The following is a 27,227-nucleotide window of genomic DNA, read 5'->3' on the forward strand; positions in this document are numbered from 1 at the left end:
ACTTTCTGCTGAGAGGATCCCAAAACAGCGCAAGGTCATTCACACGACCAAAATCTCTGTGGCTAGGGAAGGCTGGGGTGAAGGCAGTATTATCCCTACCTTCCCCCACATGACCATGGTGATCCTCTTGCTGCACCACTCAGCCATGGACACAAACACCGCTGTGGCGAGTTGTGCGGTGGAGGCTGGGGAATTCCCCCCAGGCCTCCAGAAATCCCACAATGCACCACACAAGGTGTGCAGTGCATTTGGAGGATTTCCCTGCAAACTGGGTCCTCTAGGCGCCTGGCTATGTGGCTGCTCGGGCTGCAGGTAGCAGCCCAAGCAGACATACACCCAGGATCCCAGGGAGAAGGGCACACTGCCCTTTTACTTAGGTAACAGCCTAGAGGGAAATCCCGGGCTACCCGGCAGGGCAGCATCAAGATTGGGCGCGATCCTGGTGCTCCACATGTGAACAGCATTTGTGTCATGTAAAATGTGATCTCTGAATTGTACTTGACATAGGGGAGGAAATGCAGGTCTTTCATGCAATTTTTTTAAAAAGCCCAACGACGACGATGAATATTATTTACCATTTAATAATAATCTTTATTACGGTCGTTGACCAGCACAAGTTGTAAAACAGTAATACTATACAGTAAATGCAATATAAGGAAAGTGTTGCAGTATTACGGAGATTAAAATTGATGTAGCATTAAGACTGAGGGGGAGGGAATCTAAAAATACAAAATTTTAAAACATGATATAAAACACAAACAGAATAGATAAAATGCATGTAAGCTAAAAAGGACTCAGCCAAACACTTTGTTTCTGTCAAAAAGCAGTATAAAATCAGAACAAATTTAAAAGAGGGGATAATCAGCATTCTATGGGGTCCTGCTCAGCACAGAGTCACTGAAAATGCTAGTAAAATACTAGTGAAATAGATTAAAATAAAAGTATTTACCATTTAGAAACTGGTGTACCCAACCCACTATCTTTTCCCATTTCACTTTGAAGCTGTTTCTACTTGAATAATATCAAACCAGTATAAGATTACAAATTTCAGCATTTCAAAGGATGTCAGATACTTCTGTTCTGCCCTTTCTAAACTCAGTTCCTCTTATATTTGGTGAACTGATCAAAACAAGACCAAGCCTGAAGCTGCAGAGCAGACGGGGATCAGCATGATTCAGATGCTGCTAGACTATATCATGTTCTGCAACATCTGACCATGAAAAATTGCACCAGTATCTGTTCAGAAATGAAGTCCTGCCATCTCTGTCCAAATATCTCAGCCACCCACCCACCTCTGTATATGGTCTCACTTTTCTCATTAGCACTGTACACAGGGTCGCTTAATCGGCCAGCCACTCGGGCATGAAATAGAAAAGAGCTCTGTGTGCATGCGTGGGAGCCAGAGAGAGAGGGAGAGAGAGAGGCTACTGAAAGGCTGCATGACTCTGACGCAGATCTGTTTCTAGTACAAAGGCCTGCAGCTATGTTTGCTGTGATTCAGCCAGAGATTACAGATGATGGACAGAGGAATGAGATCAGCTAGCAGCAGATCAATGTTGGTCAAAAATCCTGGGAGTGCTTTCCTAGGCCAGTGGTTTTCAAAATGTTTTTTTTCAAAGCCTCAGTGAGAAGATTAAGAATGGCACCAATGCAAGTCTCCTCTCTGTGAAGAGAGCTGCAAAAAGGTGTGGGCTGCATTCGAAATCACACAGAGTAACAGTGTGACCTGACCTGTGCCCTGCATGAACTGAGTATGTACCTAGAACAAGCCCCAGGATGTTCAGCAAAGTACTGGGTTTTCCAAGCAGATGTGCAGGAGTTCCTTTCCAGATAGGTCCATGGAGGTTTGCGATAGGCTTCTAGAAGGTAGCGGTTTGAAACCCCTAGACAGCTTTCTTCTCTTAGCTCCTTCCTAGCCAGCCCATAACAACAATACTGGCAACTGTTAGTACTGCCATTTCTCAAATGACAAGTCTTGCTCACATGTGGCTGCTAATGATCCCAGGGGCACTATTTATAAGAGGAATAAAATTAGCCCTCTGAGTTCTGGCCAAATTCCAATGCAGGTAATTTATTTCCTGCCTTCCTAGAATTACACACGCACACACACACACACACACACACACACACACACACACACACACTCTCTCTTGCTTCCCCACCCACTCCTGCCATTTCAATTTTATGTTGTTTAGTATTGTGTGTTTATCTGCTGCTCCCCGTCACTAAGATACTTGGTTGCCTTGCGATCAGTTAAAGATCTGCAGGCTAAAACAGACTTACGCTGCTTGCTCATTCAGTTGGGAGGTGACAGTCTCTTAATATATCAAAGAGTAATGCGGAAAAGAGTTCATCCCACTGGAGAGATGGTGGGGATTTACAGCAGGCAGCACAGGCTCTCTTAACATATTGGAATCAGCAGGTCGCAAAAAGCCAATCCTGAAAGATACCTTCTGTAACAGGAAGAGTACTGGTGATTGGCAAATCCAGCTTCTGCTTGTTGTAATAGTAAGGGCTGAAAGGATGAAACGATAATGCTTATGATAAAGGAGCAGATTCATTAATCTCTGATTTAAAATGTGAATACATATTGGTGTATACTCACTCGAACTGGTGTCTGGCGCTGATGACAGCACTGCTGAAAGATGCATTGCATGTCTCCTGATTCAAGCAACATGTTTATTTCTCAGAGTGCAAATGATGTGCCTGAGGCTGAGTCAAAAGAGTTGTTTGCCTTCATTTAAATATTCTCTGAATACCTTAATATTTCTTTGAATGAGTTTATTAACTGAATAATGGGTTGACCGCACTGGCCAACAATAGAGACTGTCCATACTGTCCAACTGTGTCATGTACCAAGGGAGAGAGGAGTTGGCAAAGCTGTAACAAAGAACTAGAATGTTGGCTCACCTGATTGGGGGGGGGGGGGTGTTTAAAAGTGCAGCATTGACTGCTCCATAAGATACTAGTGAGATACCTGTTGTCATCATAGGCAAGTCAAGTGAAGAGCTTATGGGTTCTAGAGAGTGCTCGCACATAGCTATATTTTGCATGCACGTGCACACACATGCACACACTCTGTCAGCAGAGGCCCAGTGTCAGGAGCAGCACAGCAGTATTCTCAAGAGCAACTGCCATTCTGTGGAAGACAATTAAAACACAGGGTACATGTGCCCTCTAGAGCAGGGATTCTCAACATTGGGTCCTCAGATGTTATTGGACTTCAGCTCCCATAGTCTCCAACCAAAGGCCACTGGGGCTAGGAATTATGGGAGTTGAGGTCCAATAACATCTGGGGACCCAACGTTGAGAATCCCTGCTCTAGAGGACAGGAGGACAGATGGTGTCACAAATGCTAAAGACCTATGTGTGTGTTGGTTCCCAGTATATTGAACTCTGTGCCACAGGTGGTTTATTTTTGGCTCTGTCTTTTATGGTATTCCATGCCTTTTAAAAATCTTTGTTGTTTTTGTGGATTTTGTTTTACTGCTCCTCTGATTAATATTTGTTTTTATGTGCTGCTTAGAAGCTGTTTATTCTTCTTGCTGTTATTGGTCTTATACTATTTGTTTATTATTATTATTTATTTACACAGTCAGACAGGTGTTGTTGACTGGTTTGTTTTATCCAGACATCGAGTCCTTCCCAAGGACCTGGGATGGCTGAATTTTATTGTCAATTGTTATCGATATCGTCGCAGAATATAGGCTGTTCCCAGTAAAGCTGCTTTTTGTAATTGGCTGATGGTGATTTCTGTGGCCCCTATGGTGTTGAGGTGCTCTTCAAGGTCTTTTGGAACTGCACCCAGGGTGCCAATTACCACTGGGATTATTTTGGTCTTTTTCTGCCACAGCCTTTCAATTTCAATTTGTAGATCTTTGTATTTGGTGATTTTTTCTATTTCTTTTTCTTCTATTCTGCTATCCCCTGGTATTGCTATGTCGATAATTTTAACTTGTTTTTCTTTCTTCTCTACTACAGTTATGTTGTTGTTGTTGTTGTTGTTGTTGTTTATTTCGATTTCTATACCACCCTTCCAAAAATGGCTCAGGGCGGTTTACATAGAGAAATAATAAATAAATAAGATGGCTCCCTGTCCCCAAAGGGCTCACATTCTAAAAAGAAACATAAGACACACACCAGCAACAGTCACTGGAAGTACTGTGCTGGGGGTGGATAGGGCCAGTTACTCTCTCCCTGCTAAATAAAGAGAATCACCATGGTAAAAGGTGCCTCTTTGCCCAGTTAGCAGGGGCTATTGCACAGTTCTATTGTACTTTTATGTTACTTGCTTTGGGCAGCTCCTTTTGGAAGGAGAAATGCAGAATACAAATTCCTGAATAAAAATGTTAAAACTTGAGAGTAGGGCCTTATTGTGCAGTTATTAGGGTGGGATTTTGTTGTTGTTGTTGTTTGCCAGGAAGCGTAGAAAGTTTTCCTTTCATATGGAAGAGTTGGGCTTCAGTCCCATCTTTGCCACAGACTTCCATAACTTTGGGCAAGTCACTAACTCTCTGTAAAATATGACTGTAAACCGCAGCATATGGGGGGAAATAGTAGTAATTCCTCACAATGTTTATTTCCTCTTCTTTCTCCAGGGGGCTTTGCCACCTTTTCATCTTGCTTCCCAGGACTCTGTGAAGGGAAACCCGCTGCCATCCTGCCAATGAGCATCTCTCAGCCATGTTTGCCAGTGGCCAATGTTGGCCCAACACGCATCCTGCCTCATCTCTATCTAGGCTCTCAAAAAGATGTCTTAAACAAGGTACAGTTTGTCAGAAAGGGAAATGTGCTTGTACTATGCACACAAGTATCTTCTCCTCCTCCCCTCCCCACTTAAGAATTATAGGGCCTAGTTGAGAAAGGAGGTATTTTACCTGTGAAGGAAATTGCATTGTCTCATTGGGGGCAGGGGGTGACTTGTGCAGAGGTGAAATATGACAATTCCTTTTGAAGTGTTAAGGACGTTAGCAGAGGGAGCATCAAGACGGCAAAGTTGACCCTGAAAGGTTTTATGACAAGGGAGCCAGCTGTTTCTTGTCAGGGTCCGGTGCCAGCCCAGCGAAAGAATAACACTGACCTCAGCTCTTCCATGTCCAGCCTCAGAGCCAGATGATGAGGTATTAAGCATGGCATTCAACTGTGACTAACGATGAGGTGAGGTGAAGGAGAGCGTAGGCACTGTAGCCCACATCTGCAAGCAAAGAACCCTTTGAGAAGGTCCCATAACGGACAAAGATTTGCATTGGAACAGCAAAGCTAGGCTGTTCCAATGTTCAAAAGGTGCCAGAATGCCTAGGCTGTGATATCACATCAGCAAAGAGCATTTGTTTAAATAAAAAATAATAGAATTAAAGAAGAAAGAAACCATAATTGTTAAAATACCAGTGGGTGCCTATCCTGGGCCGACGGGAGCCACAATCGGGCATTCTTGCCTCAGGGGAAATGGATAGGTGGAAACTAGAAACACAGAAGGGAAGGGGGAACATTTTATACAGGGAGTAGAAGGAAATGAGGGAGAAAAATTCCAGGAATGTGAGCTTGGGAGTTGAGCTGGCTCCTAGGGGCTGAGGTTAGGGTTATTACACAGAGGCTGCTCTGAAAAATGGAACCATGGAAACTCAAGGGAGGGTCCATAGTATTAGATTTCAATGCTTGAAATGGGTAGGGGTGAAATATGGACTGGTACCCACTTTGTGCCAGACTGCTTCAAGGTATTTATCATAAAATGAGCATCTTTGGATCACTCGTTTGCAGTTCTTCTTAGGTTCCTTCTTCACAAAAGCTCTGCTTTTTTAATTGTGGCAACAGCCTCTTTCCTGGTCTCAGGACACAGTGCCAAGGAGACAGCTAATACAGACGGCTCTGTGAAAGCACAGCTGTACATTACAGAGTGGATGATATAGAAGCAGATGGAGAAGAGAAAGGAGGAGCCAATAACATAGTCAGGGCCCCTCAAGGAGTGAATGAAAGATCCTGCTCTGGATTGACCAATGCCTGTGGCTTCTCTCTCTCTCTTTTGTTTAGGATCTGATGACCCAGAATGGGATAAGCTACGTCCTCAATGCCAGCAACTCTTGTCCCAAGCCAGATTTCATCTGTGACAGCCACTTCATGCGCATTCCTGTCAATGACAATTACTGTGAGAAGCTCCTTCCCTGGCTGGACAAGTCCATTGAGTTCATTGGTAAGGTTGATCTCTAGCCATTTAGGGCTCTTTAATTACAACTTCTGAGCTGCAGTTTTTGTTCTGTTGCAGAAGGCTTCTGAATAACAGTGACTCTGTTCTGTTCCATTCACTCCCCTACACACACACACACACACACTTTCTACTTTGTTTTTAACACTTTTTTCTTTTCAAACTCTGATGTGTGCAAAAGTGCTCTCAGTGTTGGTGCTGAAGTTCACACACTGTTAAATTCTCCAGACTGCTGAAAACTTGCAGTGTCACCAGAGAGACAACTAGTGTCATTTGAGGCAATAGGTCTCCACAGAGAAATACCTTTTTGGAGCATTATTTTGCAGTATTATTTTATTAAGTACAACTATGCTCATTCTGACTCAAAATATGATTGCTTAAATAAGGCTGGGGGTACCAAAAGTGATTGTTGAAAAATTTGTCTTAACAAATAGAGGAATAAAATGCCAGGCTAGTTTCTGTAAACAGTTCTTGAGAGCATGGGACCCAAGAAAACAAAAATGTATTTGTTTTTTAAGAATACCTTTTTAAAAAATCTTTTAGAAATACAGTATTTAACCTGATACTTCATTAGCAAACTGCTGAGGCTGGGAAGTTCAGTCAGTATTTTTCATCAGTCAAAACAGCAATTGATTGCATCTGACTAGTAAGTGGACAACCTCAGCCAAGGAACTGAATAGGCCACATTGGGCATGAATTATGTGGAGATTAATTTCCTTGGATCAAGTTAGACTTCAGCAGTGTGAAGGGCAATGTGTAAGGAAACTGTGCTCTCTTGCTGCCCACGGTGTACATGATCCACACGAAGCAGAAGACTTGTTCTTACAGAGATGGTACCTGGGCCTTTCCCAGCCAGCAGGCTTTACTGCGGGATTAAGAGGTGTTTAGTACTGTGAGTTACAGGGGCATATCAGATATTTTGAATTTGGCCCAAAAACCAGCTCAAAAAGTGGAATTGTTTACCCCGGACATAAATCAGGCAAAGCTCCAACATGCAATGAAAAACCTGAATCGTTTATGGAGTGTTCCCTGGTAGCTCTTGGGAGCTTTGACATAAATTTGGATGCTATGTGAACCCGTACTTGCCCTTCCCATGGTGAAGGCAAGTAAAATCGCACTCTGGGAACAGCCCTGGCAACCTTAACTACTTCTGAAAGGGGGTTTAGATGCACAGCCACTTAATGATGCTAACGGCTAGAATTTGCATTTGTCTTAAGGCCTCAATGAAAATGAACATTCTTGCCCTTGTCTTCTAATGGGAGGTGGGACTGAGACAATGAAAGTGGATAACCTGGCCAACCTGAGTTATTGGCAAGCCAAGAATTCAAATCAGCAAGTCCTGGCTTCCAGCAGCCACCCCTGGCTGCCACACCTATGGCTTGTTTGAGCTATTTCTTTGCCCAGTTCTTAAAAAAGGGTCTTCGCTTAGAATAATGTAGCTTACAGAGTCTCAGAATGTCACCTTGAAAACTGTTTTCTCATGCTGCAGATAAGGCCAAGGTATCCAGCTGCCAAGTGATAGTCCACTGCTTGGCAGGGATCTCCCGATCGGCCACCATTGCCATTGCTTACATCATGAAAACCATGGGCATGTCTTCAGATGATGCCTACAGGTACGTTGCTTTCTGGAGGATGCTATTATTATTATTATTATTATTATTATTACTATTATTATTATTATTATTATTATTATTATTATTATTATTATTATTATTATTGAAAATGTTTATGCCCCTCCCCTCCAGTACACTAATAATGCTCGGTGTGACTCATGACATTAATAAAACAGATACAATGTAAAGTAAAAGATTGATAAAATTAAACAAGTTAAAAGACCAGGCTGAAGCCACATTTAAAATTACAAATTTTAAAAGTGTTAAGTTAAAAGTTAGTAATAAAAAGCTAAAAACTAAGAACTAAAGAACTGGACTAAAGTGCCCTTTGCCTAGATAAAGGAAACAGGCTTAGTTTTTTGGTGTGGGTAGTTTGTTGTGTGTTTTTAAGTACTCCAGGAAGAAATTTTTAGCTAGCACATGTTGCCATTAAGTATACTTTCCATGAGTCCCACAAAAGAGTCTTTAGTGGGACATATGGAAAGTGCACTTCATGGCTGATAAGCACAAAAGAGCCCTCATCCCCTGGCTAGCTGATTCTGTGTATCATCTATCAGCAGGGTTAATATTATTGTAATTCCCAGCAAACCTGCATTTGAAGTAGTTAATGGTCCACATACAATGCAGCATCCCACAGGCAGTTTCCACACCACCCATGTTGCTGTGGGCTTTTTTAAAAAAACAGATGGAGTTGCAGTGGATCATTGTTGTGCAAATGCATAAAATTGCACCAACGCAGTTGTGCAACACTACAACCATTCTTTTCAATGGCCATAGTTTCACATAACTGTTTGTGTAATTTTGGCATTTGCACAACTGTGCTCTAGTGCAACTTGATCATTTTTTTTTTTAAATGCCCACAGCAACATGTGTGGTGCAGAAACCACCCATGAGATGATGCAGTGTATGTGGGCCAGTGGTGGCAAGCGAAAGGCTTTGTACTGCATCTGGCAGTGTCTGGGCTTGGGCAAGGAGCACACATATGCAGGCAGTTCCAGCAACTGGTGCCATGAGTCTGAAGGTTCCACCAAATGGCCTTAAGCAAACTACTATCAGATGAGTTAACCTTGGGGATATCACTTTTACTTAGCTGATTCAAGAATATTGGGATATGGTTATCCAAAATGTGGGGAATTACTGAGTTCTGCAGTCAGGAAATATTCCAACCTTATTTTATTGCAAGGAGTAGATGATGATCTTATTGTAGGCTCTCACAAAATTATCCTGCTAAATCTATTATGGGTAGCTAAAATAGCATGAACAAGCATCTAGAATCACTTGGCTCCTCCAATATATAAAGAGTAGTTCAGTAAAGTTTAGGAACAGGTTATAATGTCAAAATTAACTTCTCAAATGCATAAGAGTTTAAATCAGAGGGAAACATTTGACTTTTATGCTATCTGGATCTCTGACTTTACCTTTCTAGAATTTCCAACAGAAGAAGTCAATATTTATTTATGTATTTATTTATTTATTTTATTAATAGATTTAATATACCGCCCAATCCACAGACTCAGGGTGCTGTACAAATCAAGAATAGCATCAGAATTTCTTTTTAAAAAACCAAAAAAACTTAAAGGGCAAACGCCTGACAGAAAAGAAATGTCTTCAATAAGGTTTTAAAGGTTGAAAGGGAGGAGGCAGACCAAATCTGGGGGGTAGGGAGAGAGTTCCAGAGTGAAGGGGCAGCAACAGAAAAAGCCCTTCCACGGGCCCTAGTACCATGGACTAAGACCAGGGATCGAAAGAAGGGCAACCTGAGAAGATCTCACAGGGTGGGACAGGATCAATACATCTCTTTGCTGTTATAAACCTGTCTCAGCTTTACCTTAATTGATCATTGTATGCATATAATTAATTTTTACCATTGCTTTTAATATTTACATTGTGTAAAACTTGAATAAATTAAACTTTTTGTAAAGAGAACAAATTCAAAAAATGCCCAGTCCTGGTTTGAATTGAATTCTGCATGAGAAAAGAGAGATCTTCAGCACCTTTTATCACCCTGGCCTGCTGACCAGATGCTCCCAGTTCCAATTTATCCTTCAGGGAACTAGGGAATTCCATTAAATTGGCAGTGAGACTGGGCCAAGTAATGACTGCAGCTGTTTTGCTTGCATTGGCAGGTTTGTCAAAGACCGGCGCCCCTCCATATCGCCCAACTTCAACTTCCTGGGCCAGCTCCTAGAGTATGAGAGAAGCTTGAAGCTGCTCAAGGCTTTGAAGGCCCATGGGGAGAAGGGTGAGGGTGAATCGCAGCAAGAGCAGTCTGAAGCCCCTGAAGGCACCAGGCACCAGGCACTGTCTACCTCAGAAAAAGCTGAGGAGGTATTAAAAAGCACAACCTCGGAAACCTCCTCAGTTGACTCTGAGAGTCCATCAGGAATTCCCAAGGTTGTCTCACCTACAGCACTACAGCAAGGACTCAATGGGCTGCACTTGTCTTCAGAGCGCGTCCAAGACACCAACCGGCTGAAGCGTTCCTTCTCCCTGGACATCAAGTCAGCCTACACCCCTAGTCAGAGACAGGAGGTCCCAGGTCCTACAGAGGCAGGAGAAACTCCCAAGCTTTGTAAGCTGGACAGTCCTTCAGGCCCCAATGGTACATGCCAGTTCTCTCCAGTTCCAGACAGCCCCGACTGGCCCAGTGGGCCTGACTTCCTCCTAGAGGCCAAAGTACGACAGAGGCGGAAGCACAGGCACCAAGCAGGCTCCCCTGCCCATGGGCTGAGCCTTAACTTCAGCGGGGTCTGCGCCATGCATAAAAGCGCCAGCATGGAAGACAGTCTCAAGCAGACACTTCGGTTGAGCCTCCCCAGTGTGGGGCAGCAACTGGCACAGCCAGCCGCAACCCCAACCTCTGCTGGCACTTGGGGGATGCACTTGGAATCCCCCAGCACTCCTTCCTCCGAGAGCCCCTGGTACTTCAGCACAGACTCGGCGTCCAGCAACAAAGGCGGTGGGAGTGGGACTCTGTTTGCCAGCACCACCACCTACTCCTCATTCAGCTGCAGCACAATCCAGGCCAGCTGCGAGATCAGACTGAGGGACAAGCAGCGCGGGGAGCAGCGGGATGTGCGGCACAGCTGGCACGAGGACACCGCGGCGGAGAAGCAGTTCAAGAGAAGGAGCTGCCAGATGGAGTTTGAGGAGACCTTGTCAGAGAGCAGGTCTCGGGAAGACCTGGGCAAAATCAGCAAACAGTCTAGCTTTTCAGGCAGCATGGAGATCATAGAGGTGTCCTGACGTCTGCAATCCAGGATCTGAGAGCAAGTGTGTGTGTGTGTGTGTGTGTGTGTGTGCATCGGTCAGTGGGTGGGTAGGGGAAGACTGGCAAGATATTTAACTGGGGAGAAGGAGGGTGGGGTGGGAGTCTTATTTATACACCTGTGTGTGTTTCCAAAGGGTGCACATGCAAAGACGAAGGCAAAGCTAAATGAATCCAAAGTCAAGAAACATAATGGTGCATGCTTAGTGCCCCTCTTATTCCTACCTCCACCACCCAAACGAACCATGGCCACATCCCCTTTTTGGCAGGTGGGGAGTGTATAAACTCTTTGAATCCCAGATTCTTTCCTTTCGCATGCAGATAGTGCTTTTCTCTCCACCCTCCCCCTGTCTGGGGAAAGGGGAGGGCTGGGGCTTGAATTCAGAGATGGGATGAAAGAGAAGCTGAGGAGAAATTAAACTCTTTAAGATTTTCACAAATGGATTATAGTTGTTTGATATACATATTCGCAATGGGGGAAGTTAAAGGGAAGCAGGTTCTTTTCTTGTAAGAGTGCATTGCCGATTGTTAATAATACATTCCTATCTTACCTATAGGAAATGACTAAAGATTTTGCCCATCCACTCCCATTACAGGAAGGGAGTTCCCCTTCCATTCCAACTGGGTTGGACATTGTATATTGGTGGCTCCTTCCCAGATTGGGATGCTGAAACCTGAAGGGACTAATATTCATTGGCTTCCCTTCATCCCCACACCATACTGAGCATGCTCCTCTGTGTTTCTCTGGCTAGTATTCTGTAATGCTGCACTACAGCAGCCCTATACATATATAAATATATATTATATATAATATAAGAGAGAGAGAGAGAGAGAGAGAAAACACAAAGAAAAAGTTTAAATGGTTTTACTACAGTTTTTATTGAGACAAATAATATTTCAACTTTTCTTTTTAATTTATTTGAAACTGTTCATTCTGGCAATGATTTTCAGACAATGTAGGGGCGGTACTTTCAGCTCTGTTTTTACTGTGTATGGTATTTGAATCTGAAACATGAGTTTCAAAGCAATATCCTTGGCCTGTGGCTCCTCCTGTAGCTCACATCAGTGATGCAGACACCCCAAAAAGTGGGATGAGAAATCTGTGTGTGTATGTATGTGTGTGCGTGCGTGTGTACTTTTATTTAAAAAGAAAAGTGAGGAAGTTTTTCAACACAAACTGAGCCAGGAATTCTTCTTAATGCTTCTTTACTTCCTACTTCTGTTGCATCTGCAATCAAAGCCATAAAACCTTCCCCTTCCTTGGTTTGGGTGGGGGACAATAGGGTTGGGGTTGCAAAGGCAGGCAGTTTCCTTGCTGTATGAAAGGGGAGTTGGGATTCATACTCTAGGCTGGGTAATGAGGGGGCAGCAGGCTGCATTGATAGAACTACGTTTAATGAATTTTTCTGAATGGCTCCTGAGAAAGCAGTATATTAAACCTGGGGGTTGAATTCCCAGGGGATGGGCCCCTTTCCAGTAGCTCAGGATATCTCCCAGTTGAATTATGGTGACAAATATGTCATTCCCTGCCCTTACAAATAAGGGGAGGCAAATGGCTGTTCAAATGCTGCTTTTATTCAAACAGTGTTAAACCCAGGATCCAGCAGGCTTTGTGGATGGAGGTCAGGGAGAAACCTGAGGCTTGAAACCTGTGGGAAAGGATGGCTTTAGCCAGCTGAATGAATTGTGTTATCACCATGCCCAAGCAAAATTCCTTTAGGAATAGGACTGTTTCAGTTCTATTGCAAAGTGGTATCCACTGACTACAGCAAGAGTGGATGTAAAGCATGAATTGGTGACCCAGCTCCAATTCTCCAGCAGGAATCTGAGTCTGAGTGCACGTGTCACCATCCATCAGGAAGTCCCCATCATATAGGGATTTCCCAGTGGATGCAAATCAACTAGTGAGAAAGTTGTCCAAAGCAAAGCTGAGCTAGTGAAAGATCAAACTGAACAGCTTTTCAAGAAAGAAAGTTCTAGAAATGATAGTGTTCCAGCTGTAGTGGAGCTGAATCTCCAATTCTCTGATCCATCCCCTACTCTTACTTCCAACACTCATCCCCTCAAACCTCTGATGTGTTCCTAAAATGATTAGTTTGACCATAAATATACTGGTCTTGTCTTTGAGAAATCTTGGTGATCGGCTGGGATGCTATCCACAAAGTAAATCCAGCTCTAAAAGTCCCACCTGAGTACCTTTCTGGGAAGTTATTCTCCTTTTTAGGAGATATTCGCTTGGCACCTTTTAATGATAAACATGAAAAGACAGATGAGGACAGGATAATCTGGCACTTGAAGCGGATAATTGAAATCCCTCCATAGTAAACAGTATAACAACAAATTACATCACTTAGAATTTGCCAGTCTTCAGTGGCAGAAATCTCCCCCCCCCCCCGCCATACCCTCAACCTTTTAATTGGGCTGGTCCTGGATGAGGGAAAAGATGGGATCAGTTTCCACTAGTTGAACCGAAGGGCTGATTCAAACCTTATAGCCCTTGTGTGGAGGTATCTAAAAGTTGCTGTGTCACAGTGACTCTACACAGGGGTGGTAACATTCGTAAGCTGCTACCTGTGCAGATCGTCCTAATCCTATGGAGAGCCTCTGTACCAACTGCTTATATTCTTTGTGGATGCTGGTGTGGAGACGGTCCACACAACTGGGCTGCTCCACATGGTGAGCAGCTGACAAATGTGTACAGCCCCCTCCGGAGTCTGCCGCACAAAGCATTTTGCAGTTGCCTCTGCTTGGGAGCTGTGTTTAAATTGGCCCTCAGTGGTACAAAATGGAATTCTAAAGCAGGAAAATAAGCAAGCAGGTCAGGGAAGTGGTGGTCATGAGTAAACACAGTGGAAGATCCCATCCAGAACACAGAGTGGGAGCGGCAACCTATTTTTTCTCTGTTGGCCACACTAAACTTCTTCCCTTACAGGGAGCATTAGAGAAGCTCAAAAGCCTTCACTGCTCATAGATACTGCAATGCTGCTGCTCCTTTTGGGATACAGACACAGAGCTGTCTCTCTCTCTCTTTCAAGCGCTGAAAGCACATTTTTCTCTTTGTGTAACTGATTTTGCATTTTCTCCTTTGTATCATATGCTGGTTTTTTGAGCCAATACCTCAGGGTTGTTTGTGTAGCTTTTAAAAGAAAAATTATTTCAGATTATTTCAGTTCATTCCCCCCCCCCCATTTACTTCTTTGTTGAATTGTAATTTTTTTAATTAAAAGAAGTCCTACACAAGACAAAAAAGCAAATATCTCAGGTTCAAAACTTGCAAACACACACAAACCACAGGGAGCAGCAATAACATGGGGTTTTTTTTGCATCCAATTGTCTGTTTCCTGACCATAGTAATTGCTGTTTGTACTCTACGAAGACACAAGGTAGAGATCTCATTCTACGTATTTTATTAGGATATGTTCCAATTAGATGCTGCAAGCTCAGAAGTGATCCTGCTTGGACCTGTATACTAATTTGGAAGCGATGGGGCAGAGGACCAGACTGTAGTTGGACACATTTGGCCACCTGTATTGGGACTCTAACCCGTTTTTTAAAGTTGCTATCTTTTAGATCCTTCTTAGGATGCAAGTTTACTTACACCTTTCATCTACCAATGAATGTACAGTGGTCCCTTGACTTACGAACTACTCGACATAAGTATTTTTCGAGTTACAAACGGCAGTTTTAGATCCGGTTTTAGAGGCGGTTTTTTCGACTTACAAATTTTTAGATGGGGTTTCCTCGACTTAGAATTTTACATGCGGTTTCCTTGACTTGCCTGCCTGTTTACTGCCTGTTTATTTTTGAAAAGAAATGTTCCTGTGCAGTTTGCAAGCCTTACTGGGGGGTCTGGGTCTTTTTTCTAGGCTCCGGAACGCATTAATCCGTTCCCAATGCATTCCTATGGGAAACCGCTTTTCGACTTACGAACTTTTCGACTTACAAATGTGCATTCGGAATGGATTAATTTTGTAAGTAGAGGGACCACTGTATCTGGAGTGACATGCACACATTGCTCAGAATCCTCCTTCCATTCATAAGCATGTATCAAAAGAATGGGCAGACTCCCCGACTTCAGCCACATTGATTGTATGAAAGAATTATTCAAGTACGGTAATTAATCTCCGTTAGGTATGTGACCCTAGATTCCTCCAACAGATATTTTTGAGGAAATATTACATTAGTCCCTTCTTAGAAGCACAATGCACAAATTTCCTTGAGCAAATATTGTTCCAGACTCAGTATTGCCAACTAATAATTTTTCAGCAAATAGTATCACTAACCCTATCCCTCCACAACCCAAATTATTATTATTATTGTTAAGTTTGTATCCTACTCTTCCTCCAAGGAGCGCAGGGTGGCATATGTGTGAATTAAACCATTTTGTCCTCACACTGACCTTGTGAGGTAAGGGTTTCTCCCTTGTCTCTGTTTAGGATTTGGATGGAGCAGAAAGCAGCAGCACCACTGTCCCGATCCAAAGCCCACCAACCCAAACTTTAAATTCCAGACTCCATGGAGAGCATTAGCAACTCTGAGAACCTTTTAACAGGTTTAAATGTTGGTATCTATTTTGTGCCTCTCTTTCTCTGTGACCAAGAAGACAAGAGCATCCTACTCTACAGAGAATGGGAACAGATGCTTCTATAGGGCAGTGCAGTTCATGATCTAAGGCAGGGATTCTCAACGTTGGGTCTCCAGATGTTATTGGACTTCAACCCATAATCCCCAGCCAAAGGCCACTGGGCCTGGGGATTATGGGAGTTGGAGTCCAATTACATCTGAAGACCCAACGTTGAGAATCCCTGATCTAAGCAATGGAGATCTAAGCAATGGATACCTAAAAGGTAAAGGAGACCTCTTGTACTGTGAACAACCTCTATAAAGTTATTAGGCAAAGCTGCCTTCAGCAGTCACTCACCAGGACCTATTGATTTCAGAAGTGAAGGAGCAGCAAATGTTGCAATCCCAAGCTTAGTATTAAAAGTTCATATGAGATTAAAAGTTGTTATTGACATGCCTTGTGAATTTATAAAATGAGCTCAAAGATCCTTGGAGCTGTAGTATTTGGCATGCCCTTGGGAAACCTTAACAGGGATACCCTGGGAAAATCTTGCCTTATTTCAGTGGCAGCTGCTGCCTTGGCTGTGATACTGAGCCCTGGTTCACCTTGATTCTAAGCATTTGCATCTACTTAGATACTATTGTGATGAAACTTCAACACCTGCCTGATTTCTACTGTTCTGCTTTGGAGATGCAAGCTGAGTCCATATCATTGTGCTCAGCTTGCATCTCTTTTACAGAGTAACATAATTTTTACCATTACATCCATTGTGTTAGATAGATTTGCAGCTTGTGGCCCATTCATACGTTATATACAACATGCATATGAGTGTACAGTGTACACAGGTACAGATTTATACACAGGTATAGTAAATCTCTCCTGTATTCTACCAAAGACAACCACAGTGCTCTGTGGTCGGCAAGAGTCAACACCAACTCGACGGCACAACTTTACCTTTAGCTAACAGTCACTCATACATTACGCTGAGCTCAGATACAGCAGTACAGCTCCTGTCTTTCCCATGCATTTGAAGAGGCTGAATCCAGGCTCATTTTAAAATGTACACAAGTAATTCACAGAAACACATGTACAAGTGTATAGACATCTGTTCTTTCATACAGCATTATGTCTGAATTGGGCTTTGGACTCTGCTTAAAAGGCTGGAAATACAGTACCAGAAATCTGTTCCGCCTTGTTTGTGCAGAGATAGACAGATGGCAGTTAATCTGGTGCAGACATTATTGTCCCAAGGACAGGCCCATGAAAATGGTTCAGTGTTGATATGCAAAGTGCTATGAGGCACCCTATAAGGCAAAAATTGACATGAGTCAACACTACAAATTCAATTGTTATAAATACAGACCACAAATAGCATCAGTGTGAAAAAGCAAAATGAATGGGTTTTGCCTTGAAGAGCTGCCACATGCTGCCATTTTGGGGAACTCGCTCCTGAAGAATTCAAAGAAAAAATGTAGATTTTTTGGACTTTTTCGGCTAGTCCTTCCAGCAAGAGCAAAAAGCTTCCATAGCAAAAAGCAGGCCGGTCTAGGCTAAAGCTCACTTTGCTATCCTGTTTCCAAGAGCTATGCATAGAAGAGCTATTTAAACCAGTGTATGAAGTCTGAACTCTCTTTGTGGAGCTCAAAGTTGTGTGTTCCCTTTTATTCTACCTGCTCTCTATGCTTGAACAGCAACTCCTATCTGGCCATCTTGCAATGAGGAAAGTATCCATTGGTTTCTAGCGTGATGCCTAGGATATGTCTAGGCATCAGAAATATCCCCACTATGACTGTCATACTGAACAATAGACATTTTTGTACTGTCTTCAGCAAGATTTTAATTAGACCCAAGTATGGCACTCTCTAGGAAGATTTTTTAAAATTACTAACTGATTAACTTCCCAATTCTTGTTCACCAAGAGATTTATTCCAAAAGGTCTTCGCATCCGCTTCTGGTCTCCTGTTAATTCTTTATCCTATTGCCTACAGGTGAATTGCTTCAGGCTTAATAGCGGCATGAGCGGGAACCAAAGTCTCCTGTATGAACTTAGCCGTGGGAGTCTAGGGATTGCAAATAGGTCATGTCAATAGACAATCCAAATAATGGAGAAAGATTTGATTTGTGTGTTGCTATGAAACCAATGTCTCCTGGGATGTAAATGAGGTATTTGGGCTTTCTTTAAGGTAGGAACAACAAAAAATCCCAAGACATTACAAACTGGCCTTGAATAGAATGCTAATGATGATGTTCCCAATAGCTTAAACAAAAATCTAGGTAAACATGAGCTCCAGGCAGATCTGAGTCTTTGTGGGATGGTGCAAGAAAAGAGAGTTGGTAACACTGATCTTGAAAGACAAAGGTCAACCTTACCATGAAACAGTTTGCTTTGGGTGGCAAATTCCAAAGAAAGGTTTCTAAATATCATCTTAGAAAAATGGGTAGAAGGCATACCATTTTTTCCTTCAGGTGCAAAATGGGGGCTAGCACTGCTCAGGTCTGAGAAGGTGAATTTCTGGCTTGTAGCACCTTTTCCTTGTGACAAAAAATGTTTGGGTTATTTATTTGTGGTTTGTTTTTTCTTTAGCCTGTGCTGTGTTCCTTTCTCCCTCCACACCTGTTCTCCCATATTCACTCTGGTTTTATTTATTACTTCGTTCCCCGATGTTTCTTCCTGTAGCCATGTGCTCTTGTCCTGTCTCTTTTACTGGATACCAACCCTTTAAAAGAAGATATCTTCTGCCTTCCTCCTGCTCCTAATGCTAATGATAATAAGCTATCAGTGTTGTAATTGCAATGTATGAATTATAGATTTAAGTATTTATTATTATATTATTATGTAATTTTGCTTCTATGTATGTTGATCTTTGTTTCTCTGTCGTGAGTATATGCCGGTTTTTCCTCATCTACACCTGCCCCTTTGCCTTCCCTGACTCCAATCCTAGGTCATAGCTGGTCAGTACTGTGGCATGCCTGGTCATTAAAAGTCTTGATCAAGAGGAGGCCTACTGTTGGGGAGGTGTGGGTCCTGCCATACTTAAGAAGGTTGCTCAACCCCATTAAGGTTTACTTTGTAGAGAACAAGAAAAGAGTTTCAACATGATTCATCATGTTTTAGGAGATGGAGAAGCAACAGACTGTTGGGGAAGGCACTCCAGTCACACTGATATATCAACAGTTGTGCAGATTCCCCCCTAGTGATAGAAGTCAAGAACTACATCTGTGCCAAGAGCAGTCTAATTAAGTAGTACTGTATATTTAGTCCCCAGATCCTGCCACTGCCATAAAAGCCCTCTTTTGTGGCTCACAAAAGCCAGTGCTTTAGTTTTCAGCCACCTGGGGAACTAGGTTGCTTGCTAGTGGGATCACAAAGGTCCAAACAGGCCATAAGAGACTGGGCAAGTTCTCACAATCTGTTTGGCCCCAAAGGTTGGGAGGAGGAGGTGTGCATGCTCTGGTGAATCTTGGCTTGAGTGACTATGTGCTGCATACAAACGGGAGAATCCTGGCTTGACATGGTGCCTAGTTGACATTTAACCGCTGTAGATCAGATCTAAAACTCACGATCATGGTAAAATATCAGCTCAGCACCGCACCAAGCCCAAATCCACCCTGTTTTCACATGGCACATGAATGATCACTCCAGATGAGATTCACGGGAGTGCACATGCCCCCTCCTCCTGACTTTTGATGCCAAACAGATTGTGAGAGCTTGCCCAGTGGTTGCCAAACAGTAAGGGCATCTTCACACAGGAGACTTAAAGTGGTTGCTCCTTTGTATTTGTACTGAATGCCCTCTAGCATTAATAATGATCACAAATTCACACGAATAGTGAGAAATGTTCAAAGGTGATTTAGGGGCCAAGCTACACATTATGGCCAAGGTGCATGAATGCATTTTTTGCAAATAGCAGTCACAGGAGGGGAGGGTCTGTTTTTACTAATGAAGCAAACAGCAGCTGGGGAGAGAATTTTGTTAGGAAAACAGCAGAAGGGCAAAAGTTAAGCCCCCTCCCACTCCTTCTGACTTGCAGTCCCAATCTAGATGACACTCACACATGGCTGCTATTTGCAAAAATTGAGAAGAGACAAGGAAGCATTCACTTACTTCCATCATAATGCATAGTTTGGCCCTCAGCCTCAAGTCTTTCAGTACAATTTGCTTTTAGATAAATGTGCTTTGGAGTGCAGCCCTACAAAATGTTTTCTATCCCATTCCAAGTAATGAAAAATCTGCCCGGTTCCACCTCTGCTTAATAGAAGCATATTTCTGCATGGGAAGGATCTTCCCATTCCCAGCCCACCTCCCCGGTTTGTCATAGAATCTGGGGTGGTAGAAAGTGCCAGATGTGATCCTTGATATGATATATGTTCTCATCCATTATATCTAACATTGCAATATTGCCAACAACATATGTGTTTTTTCTTCCCAGCATTAGAAACAATTGTCAGCATTAATGAATAACTTCAGTGAACAAAGCCTGATTGATTGGGTCCCTCCTGCAATCTTGTGCTCAGTCAATATGCACAAATCACTTTCCTGCCACAGTACTTTCCTGACCAGCCTGGGTAGGAATCAGTTTAAGGTTAGGTCATGAAGACCAGCCATCAAATAGACTGTGTTTTGCAGTTTTTCTAAACGCATATATTACATATATGTGTAAGGGGGGGAGGTGCAGGATGAGGTCTTTCCATTGCAGTATGTTGCATTTATTTATTGTTGCTTTTGGAAGGAACAGAGAAACTGAGTTACTCATCTTCTAGGCAGGGCCAAGCAGGGGTCAGCCAACTTGGGCACTGGCTGTCAAAGGGCCAATGGCCAACCCCTGAGGCCCTGTTTGAAAAAGATAGTGGCTGCCAATGCAGTCACCAAGAAGTGCTCCAAGATACTGCCGCTACCGCCAAGGTACACCTCCCCAAAATCTTTCTGGAGCTTGCTTTAGCGGTGTTGGTGGCAGCGGCTCAGAATGCTCTTTGGCAGCTGTGCTGGCTCATGCCATCTTCCTTTACCTACAATGCAATGTCCTGTCCTTGCTGTGGTGTCCAGTGGACACAAAGTTTGAGGACATTACATTATAGATAAAAGTAGTGTGATGGCCACCAGTATCCCTGCCCTGCCGCATAGGCACTTGACTGAGGGCCACCTTGAATTTGGCGCAGGCACTGTTCTCAGGAGGCATACCCAGAATCCCTTTTGGTCTCTTGTCTGCAGATCCACATTTTTATTCTAATTCTCCTACCTTGCAAATGTTCATGGACAAAAATGTATTTGGGGTGAATTGTTGAGCACCTGACTGAACTGAAGGTCTTATTCTGTGAAAATCCTCGTGAACAAGAGGGGAATGAGGTGTTCCAAGACTGGGCAGCTCATTTGCAAGGAGTACCCTGGGACAGGGATGGAGGATGGACATTTGTGTGTTCCTGGGACAAATTCTGAGTACTGTCCAGAGTTTGCTACAGGTCGGGTGGGATGGGTGAGGGAAAGACCTCCTGCATCCAGTGTGAGTTCCCTCTCTCATGGGTCATGATAACCAAAATGCATCTCCTTCTGCCTGCTAAAGGAATGCTGACGTTGGCTGTTGCCTGGCAGGACTGAGTGGTTCACTCAGCCCCTGCTTCTACTTTTATTTATTTATTACTGGAGGCTGTAAACAGCAGTGCTTTTTTACCCTCTCTTTCTTTTCCTTTCTTTTGTATTTGGGAACAATGTGTTGTAATAAATTCCTAATAGATGTTTTAACAGCCCGTGTTGGTTTTGTTCTTTATGGGTGTTTGGGGAGGGAATATAAGAAAGCAGAAGAAGCCCATAATAACCACAAGTGTGGTGGTGAGATGGCGGGGTCCAAGAATCAATGCACAACAGCTGGAATATTAATACAGGCAGTCTGAGATGCTTCAGGTTATTTCATTCAATCTGAATAACATTTAACTTCATACAATTTTAAAATATAGCCTTGATGCATGTTGTTTTATTCCAGAGCCTTTGCACTCACTGGGGCAAGTTTACTTTAGCAATTGGACATGACTGTATACTTTTTCTCATAGTTCCACAAGTAAACTGATTAGAGCCAGTGTGGTGTAGTGGTTAGAGTGCTGGACTGGGACCGGGGAGACCCGAGTTCAAATCCCTATTCAGCCATAATACTAGCTGGGTGACTCTGAGCCAGTCACTTCTCTCTCAGCCTAGCCTACTTCACAGGGTTGTTGTGAGGATAAACTCAAGTATGTAGTACACCGCTCTGGGCTCCTTGGAGGAAGAGCGGGATATAAATGTAATAATAATAATAATTTTTTTTAAAAAGCTGAATGTTCAGGGAGGGGCCACCATAACTGAGGGGACCAAGCCACCTTTGACTAAGGCCTTGAAGGGGAGACTGAGAGGAAGAAGATAGCCATAATAGCCTTGGCAGAGTATCTAGAGATCACAATGAAGCAATGGGTGCAATGCATATGACTATTGATTATTTATTTATTTGTCAAATTTATACCCCGCCCAAACCTGCGTCTCTGGGTGGCCAGAACAGACAGTATTATTATTATTATTAGATGAGTTGTTTCAACATTTTGACATTTTAAATCCAGAACATTACATTGCTCATAAAACCAAAAGTATCCATCCGATCCTCCTGAACATTTGCACACATCAACTAGATGACAACTAGTTAAACAACTCATGTCCGGCAGAGTTGTTCAGGGTTGTGAGGGGACTAGTATCTGCGCCCCCCCCCCCCCGAACCAGAATTTGGAGTCATCAGTTACCCTCTGCGATGTGTTTAAAGAATCTTTCGCAGATAAAATCTCTCAGAATCGGGCCGACTTAGATGGAGACTTCACAATTAATTCGATGTCTGAATTGGAGGTGTCGGACAACAACTCTTATGTGGTTCAACTGGATCGGTTTCAGTTTGTATCTCCTGAGGATGTGGACAAGCTGCTTGGATCGGCGATGCCTACCACTTGCTCTCTTGACCCTTGTCCAACATGGCTTGTTCTATCTAGCAGGGAGGCTGTTGTAGGAGGCCTGGTGGAAATCATAAATGCTTCTCTGAGGGAGGGCAGGATGCCTCCTTGTCTCAAGGAGGCAATCACTAGACCTCTTTTAAAGAAGCCTACATTAGATCCCTCAGAGTTGAGCAACTATAGGCCTGTCTCCAACCTTCCCATGGTTGGGCAAGGTAACTGAGAGGGTGATGGCCTCTCAGCTCCAGGCAGTCTTAGGAACATAGGAAACTGTCATATACTGAGTCAGACTATTGGTCTATCTAGCTCAGTATTGTCTTCACAGACTGGCAGCGGCTTCTCCAAGGTTGCAGGCAGGAATCTCTCTCAGCCCTATCTTGGAGAAGCCAGAGAGGGAACTTGAAACCTGCTCTTCCCAGAGCGGCTCCATCCCCTGAGGGGAATATCTTGCAGTGCTCACACATCAAGTCTCCCATTCATATGCAACCAGGGCAGACCCTGCTTAGCTAAGGGGACAAGTCATGCTTGCTACCACAAGACCAGCTCTTCTCTCCTACCAGCTCTCCTCTCCTGGAGGACACTGATTATCTAGACCCATTTCAAACTGGCTTCTGGGCAGGCTATGGGGTGGAGACTGCCTTGGTCGGCCTGATGGATGATCTCCAGTTGGAAATTGACAGAGGAAGTGTGACTCCGTTGGTCCTTTTGGACCTCTCGGCGGCTTTCAATACTATCAACCATAGTATCCTTCTGGAACGTCTGAGAGTGTTGGGGTGAGAGGCACACCTGGAAGCAGTAATGGGCTGGATTAGGGAGAATAAACTGAAGCTGAATCCAGATGACGGAGGTACTTATTGTGTGGGGTCAGAACTCCAGAGACGATTTTGACCTACCTGTTCTGGACTGCGTCACGCTTCCCCAAAATGAACAGGTTCGCAGTCTGGGAGTACTTCTGGATCCACACCTCTCCCTGATTTCTCAGGTTGAGGCGGTGGCCAGGGGTGCTTTCTATCAGCTTCAGCTGATACGTCAGCTGCGTCTGTTTCTCGAGATCAATGACCTCAAAATAGTGGTACATCTGTTGGTAACCTCCAGACTTGACTTTTGTAATGTGCTCTACGTGGGGCTACCTTTGTATGTAGTCCGGAAACTTCAGTTGGTTCAGAATGCGGCAGCCAGGTTGGTCTCCGGGTCATCTCGGAGAGACCACATTACTCCCTTGTTGATGGAGTTACACTGGCTGCCAATAGGTTTCCGGGCAAAATACAAAGTGCTAGTTATAACTTATAAAGCCCTAAATGGCTTAGGCCCTGGGTATTTAAGAGAATGTCTTCTTTGTTATGTGCCCCACCGCCCATTGAGGTCACTTGAGGAGGTCCATCTTCAGTTACCGCCAGCTTGTCTGGTGGCCACACGGAGACGAGCCTTCTCGATTGCTGCCCCAAGATTGTGGAATGTGGTCCCTGCTGAGATACAATCCTCCCCAACTCTAACTATTTTTAAAAAACATTTGAAGACCTATCTCTGACGTGCACACACAAAATGGAAGATGCATACCCACACTTCCATCTGACAGTCTCCATGCTTTCTGGTAAATCCTTGCACCCAGTCCACCTCCAGAAGTATTGGCAACTACCCTTTCTCCAGATTCAGACTGTGTGGTCAAGGAGGAAACTCAGGCATTGAGCCTCTTAGTCTCCATCTCATTGCTCAGGCTTTTGCAGCACATTATAGAAATGATACTTTGTCTAGTTTTGATCCAGTGTAGGGATGTGCAAAGCATCTTGATGTTTTGAAATGAGCTGTTTTGAGTGTTTTGACCTCGAAATAAACCACCCTTTCAATAAAGTCTGTTTTGAGCTCAGAACAAAACAAACCCATTTCAATTTGAAATTTTTTGAGTGCCATTTTGGAGACCTGTTTCCCCCTTGCTGATTAGTTTTCTAGTACTGGCTTCCAATTTGCTTGTGATCTCCTTGCTTCTCGGTTGGCTTGTTATCATGCAAATCAAGTGTTGGTATCATGCAACACACAAAATAAATGCACAAGCAGGTTATTTTTAACAGATGTTTAACCTTTCCCCAATAGGGGTGTGCTCAAACCATTTGATGCCAAACCGATTCACCTCGAACTGAGCCAGTTTGGAGGCGTGATTGTGAACTGAACCAGTGCAGTTTGGTCTGCCTAACCAAACCAAGCCAAGGGGTGGTTCGGTCTGCCCAATCAAACCAAACTAAGTCCAGTTCGGGCAGACCAGTTCGGCATCTAGCGGGTGGCTGGGACAGTGGTGAAAGAAGCAGTTTAAAGGTCTTACCTGCCTGGCCTTACCCACCGCTCCCCTCCCCCCTTCCAGTGCAGACCAAGTCCACATAATGCTTCTTTAGTAAGCCGTTTGTGCAGTTCAAGCCTCTGTGTATGTGTGGAGGCTGGTACCGTGCCGCTGCCGCATAGACGGCTTATTAAATAGGCTTTGCACAGGCAGGTAAGACCTTTAAACTACTTATCTCACCACCCCCTGGCTGCCCTTTAGAGGATTCTCCCAGCCTCACCAGACTCCCCTTTTACAAGCTGCTCAAATCGCCGAGCCAGTTTGTTCAAATGGACTGGCCTGGCCAATTGATTCTACCGAACTGGTTTAACAGCCAACAGTTTGGTTTGAATTTGATCAGAGTCAAACCAAACCACAATTTTTGGTTCATGCACACTCCTATTCTCCAAAACCCTCATAGGTGTCTATGGGGGTTGGGGTTGGAAAAGGTTAAAAATGTGTTTAAAATTGCCTGCTAGCCCATTTCTTTTGTGGGTTGGATGGTAGGTAGCACTCATCATGCCCCACCACGGTCCACCCAACCCACTTGGGTGTTTCTAGGTGTTTTGAGATTTCCCATTGTTACCTATGGCTGAAACACTTGAAACATTTCAGGTTTTTGTCAATTTTTTGTTTGAACACTGTTTCAATGAAACATTTCAGCCATCTGCATTTTTTTCCAAGCTCGAAACAAAATGCAAAATCCGTTTCATGCACATCCCTAGTTCAGTGTAGTACTATAACCCACTCCCGTGTGACAGAAAGGCCCTGTGAGGAGCCCTGCTGCAAGGCAGGAGAGGGGAGGAAATGGTCTTGTACCAATGATTTATTTTGCTGGGGAGATTTGTGCTCCAGCAGTAGATAGTTGGAGTGCACAGTCTTCACGGCACTAAAAAGGATAAAAATAGTATCTGGAAGTTCATGAAACAGCAGGGCATTAGTGTGTGAGTGGCAAAGAGGGTATCGCATTTTGGGCATTTCCTATTATTTGTGTGGTGGTTGGGCTACAGAGCTCAGTAAATGCTCCTCATAACTTGTTGAAATGGTACAGGAAGGGAGCACTTCACCTCTAAAGAACTAAATACAATCAGACTTGTTCATCGGATGTCACAGGCAGAGGGGGAAGTTGTATTAGGGCCAAATGATGTGTTACATTAAACACATCATTTGGCCCTACCTGTGTATAGTTCTAAAAAAAATTAAAAATAGCAGCCAGGGGTGGGGGAAGAATCCAGGCCTCTGTCTCCAATGAAAATGGCTCCCACCACCAGACCTGCTAGTTGGCTTGGTGGGAGGAAAGCTGTCATTTGTGTTTCCCAGGGCAAATGGCACAACCACATCCCACACGGCAGCTACAGTTGTAATCGATGGCACTAGCTGAGAGGGAAATCTAGTAATAAAATGTTGTAAATGTGATAAAGCTGCAAATAAAGTGTTAGCGTGAGAAAAGCCATCTGAACTTCTTGCAAATCAACACCAACAAACCACTGTGCATGTATTTCCCTTAAAAAATTATATATAGGGAATCAAATATACACGCACACACATTTCTACGGTGTTTGAAGAATCTAGTCCTATGGGGAATGAGTATCTACTGCCAGCTGAAATCCATAAAGAGCTGTGCTTGAAGAGTGCCCCTGCAAGCAGATTTTGCCAGACCTTTGACAAGGACGGCCTTCCCATGTGCTCTGCAGCTTTCTTCGAAAAGGTGGTAATCTTGGAAGGTCTGGCTGCCATGCGTCAGAGAACTTGATTAATGGCCTGCTGCCTAGGGGGAGTGGGATGCGCAGCACGCTTGCCAATGTGTTGCCCTCAACTCCACCTCTGGTGAGAATTGAATTGGTGCTCTTGTGCAGTGTTGAGGGGGGAGTCTTGTTCTGGCAGAGACACTGGTTGCTGCCAGTGCTGCCATCTAAACCTCTTAGATGGTTTCTTTCCAAGTATTGCAGGTACTGCTAATCTGTCACCCAGTTCTTGGCAGGGCAGACATTGCAGTCTTCTCCTCTTCACTTCGTAGCGGTCAGCTTCTACAACGACAAGATCAATGTCAAACAGTCACTGTGGTATCCTGTGATTTAACAAGGCCTGAATGCCCCTTTCAGCCCTATCAAGGAAAAAGCTCCACCCCTGGTGTTCACCTACTTCCTAAGGCTCAGCAGCATAATGTAATGGCAGGAGGTAGCAAAGCTACAAACGGCTTAAATTTTTTTGGTACACATCACACCTTTTTAAAAGATTTGCAGACTCACCTCTTGGAATTCAGTTTATGACAGGTTTTTTTGAAATGTCTTCAGCCCAATCCTAAGCATGTTTACTAT

General features: G+C 43.7%; 1 protein-coding gene across 9 annotated transcripts in view; it reads left to right on the top strand.

Annotated features, from left to right (window-relative positions):
• DUSP8 (dual specificity phosphatase 8) overlaps positions 1–21,381 on the top strand; it is a 143,176-nt gene extending 121,795 nt beyond the window's left edge. For all 9 annotated transcript variants that reach the window (XM_053272503.1, XM_053272476.1, XM_053272535.1 and 6 more), the window contains 4 exons: positions 4,599–4,765; positions 6,028–6,187; positions 7,689–7,812; positions 9,939–21,381. In XM_053272503.1, the coding sequence (XP_053128478.1) occupies positions 4,599–4,765; positions 6,028–6,187; positions 7,689–7,812; positions 9,939–11,058 (1,571 nt within the window). In that variant the 3' untranslated portion in view covers positions 11,059–21,381. The remainder of the gene's footprint in view (positions 1–4,598; positions 4,766–6,027; positions 6,188–7,688; positions 7,813–9,938) is intronic.
• Positions 21,382–27,227: the final 5,846 nt, after the last annotated feature.

This window comes from Hemicordylus capensis, chromosome 1 (assembly GCF_027244095.1).
Source record: "Hemicordylus capensis ecotype Gifberg chromosome 1, rHemCap1.1.pri, whole genome shotgun sequence".
In the NCBI taxonomy this organism is placed as follows: Eukaryota; Metazoa; Chordata; class Lepidosauria; order Squamata; family Cordylidae; genus Hemicordylus; species Hemicordylus capensis.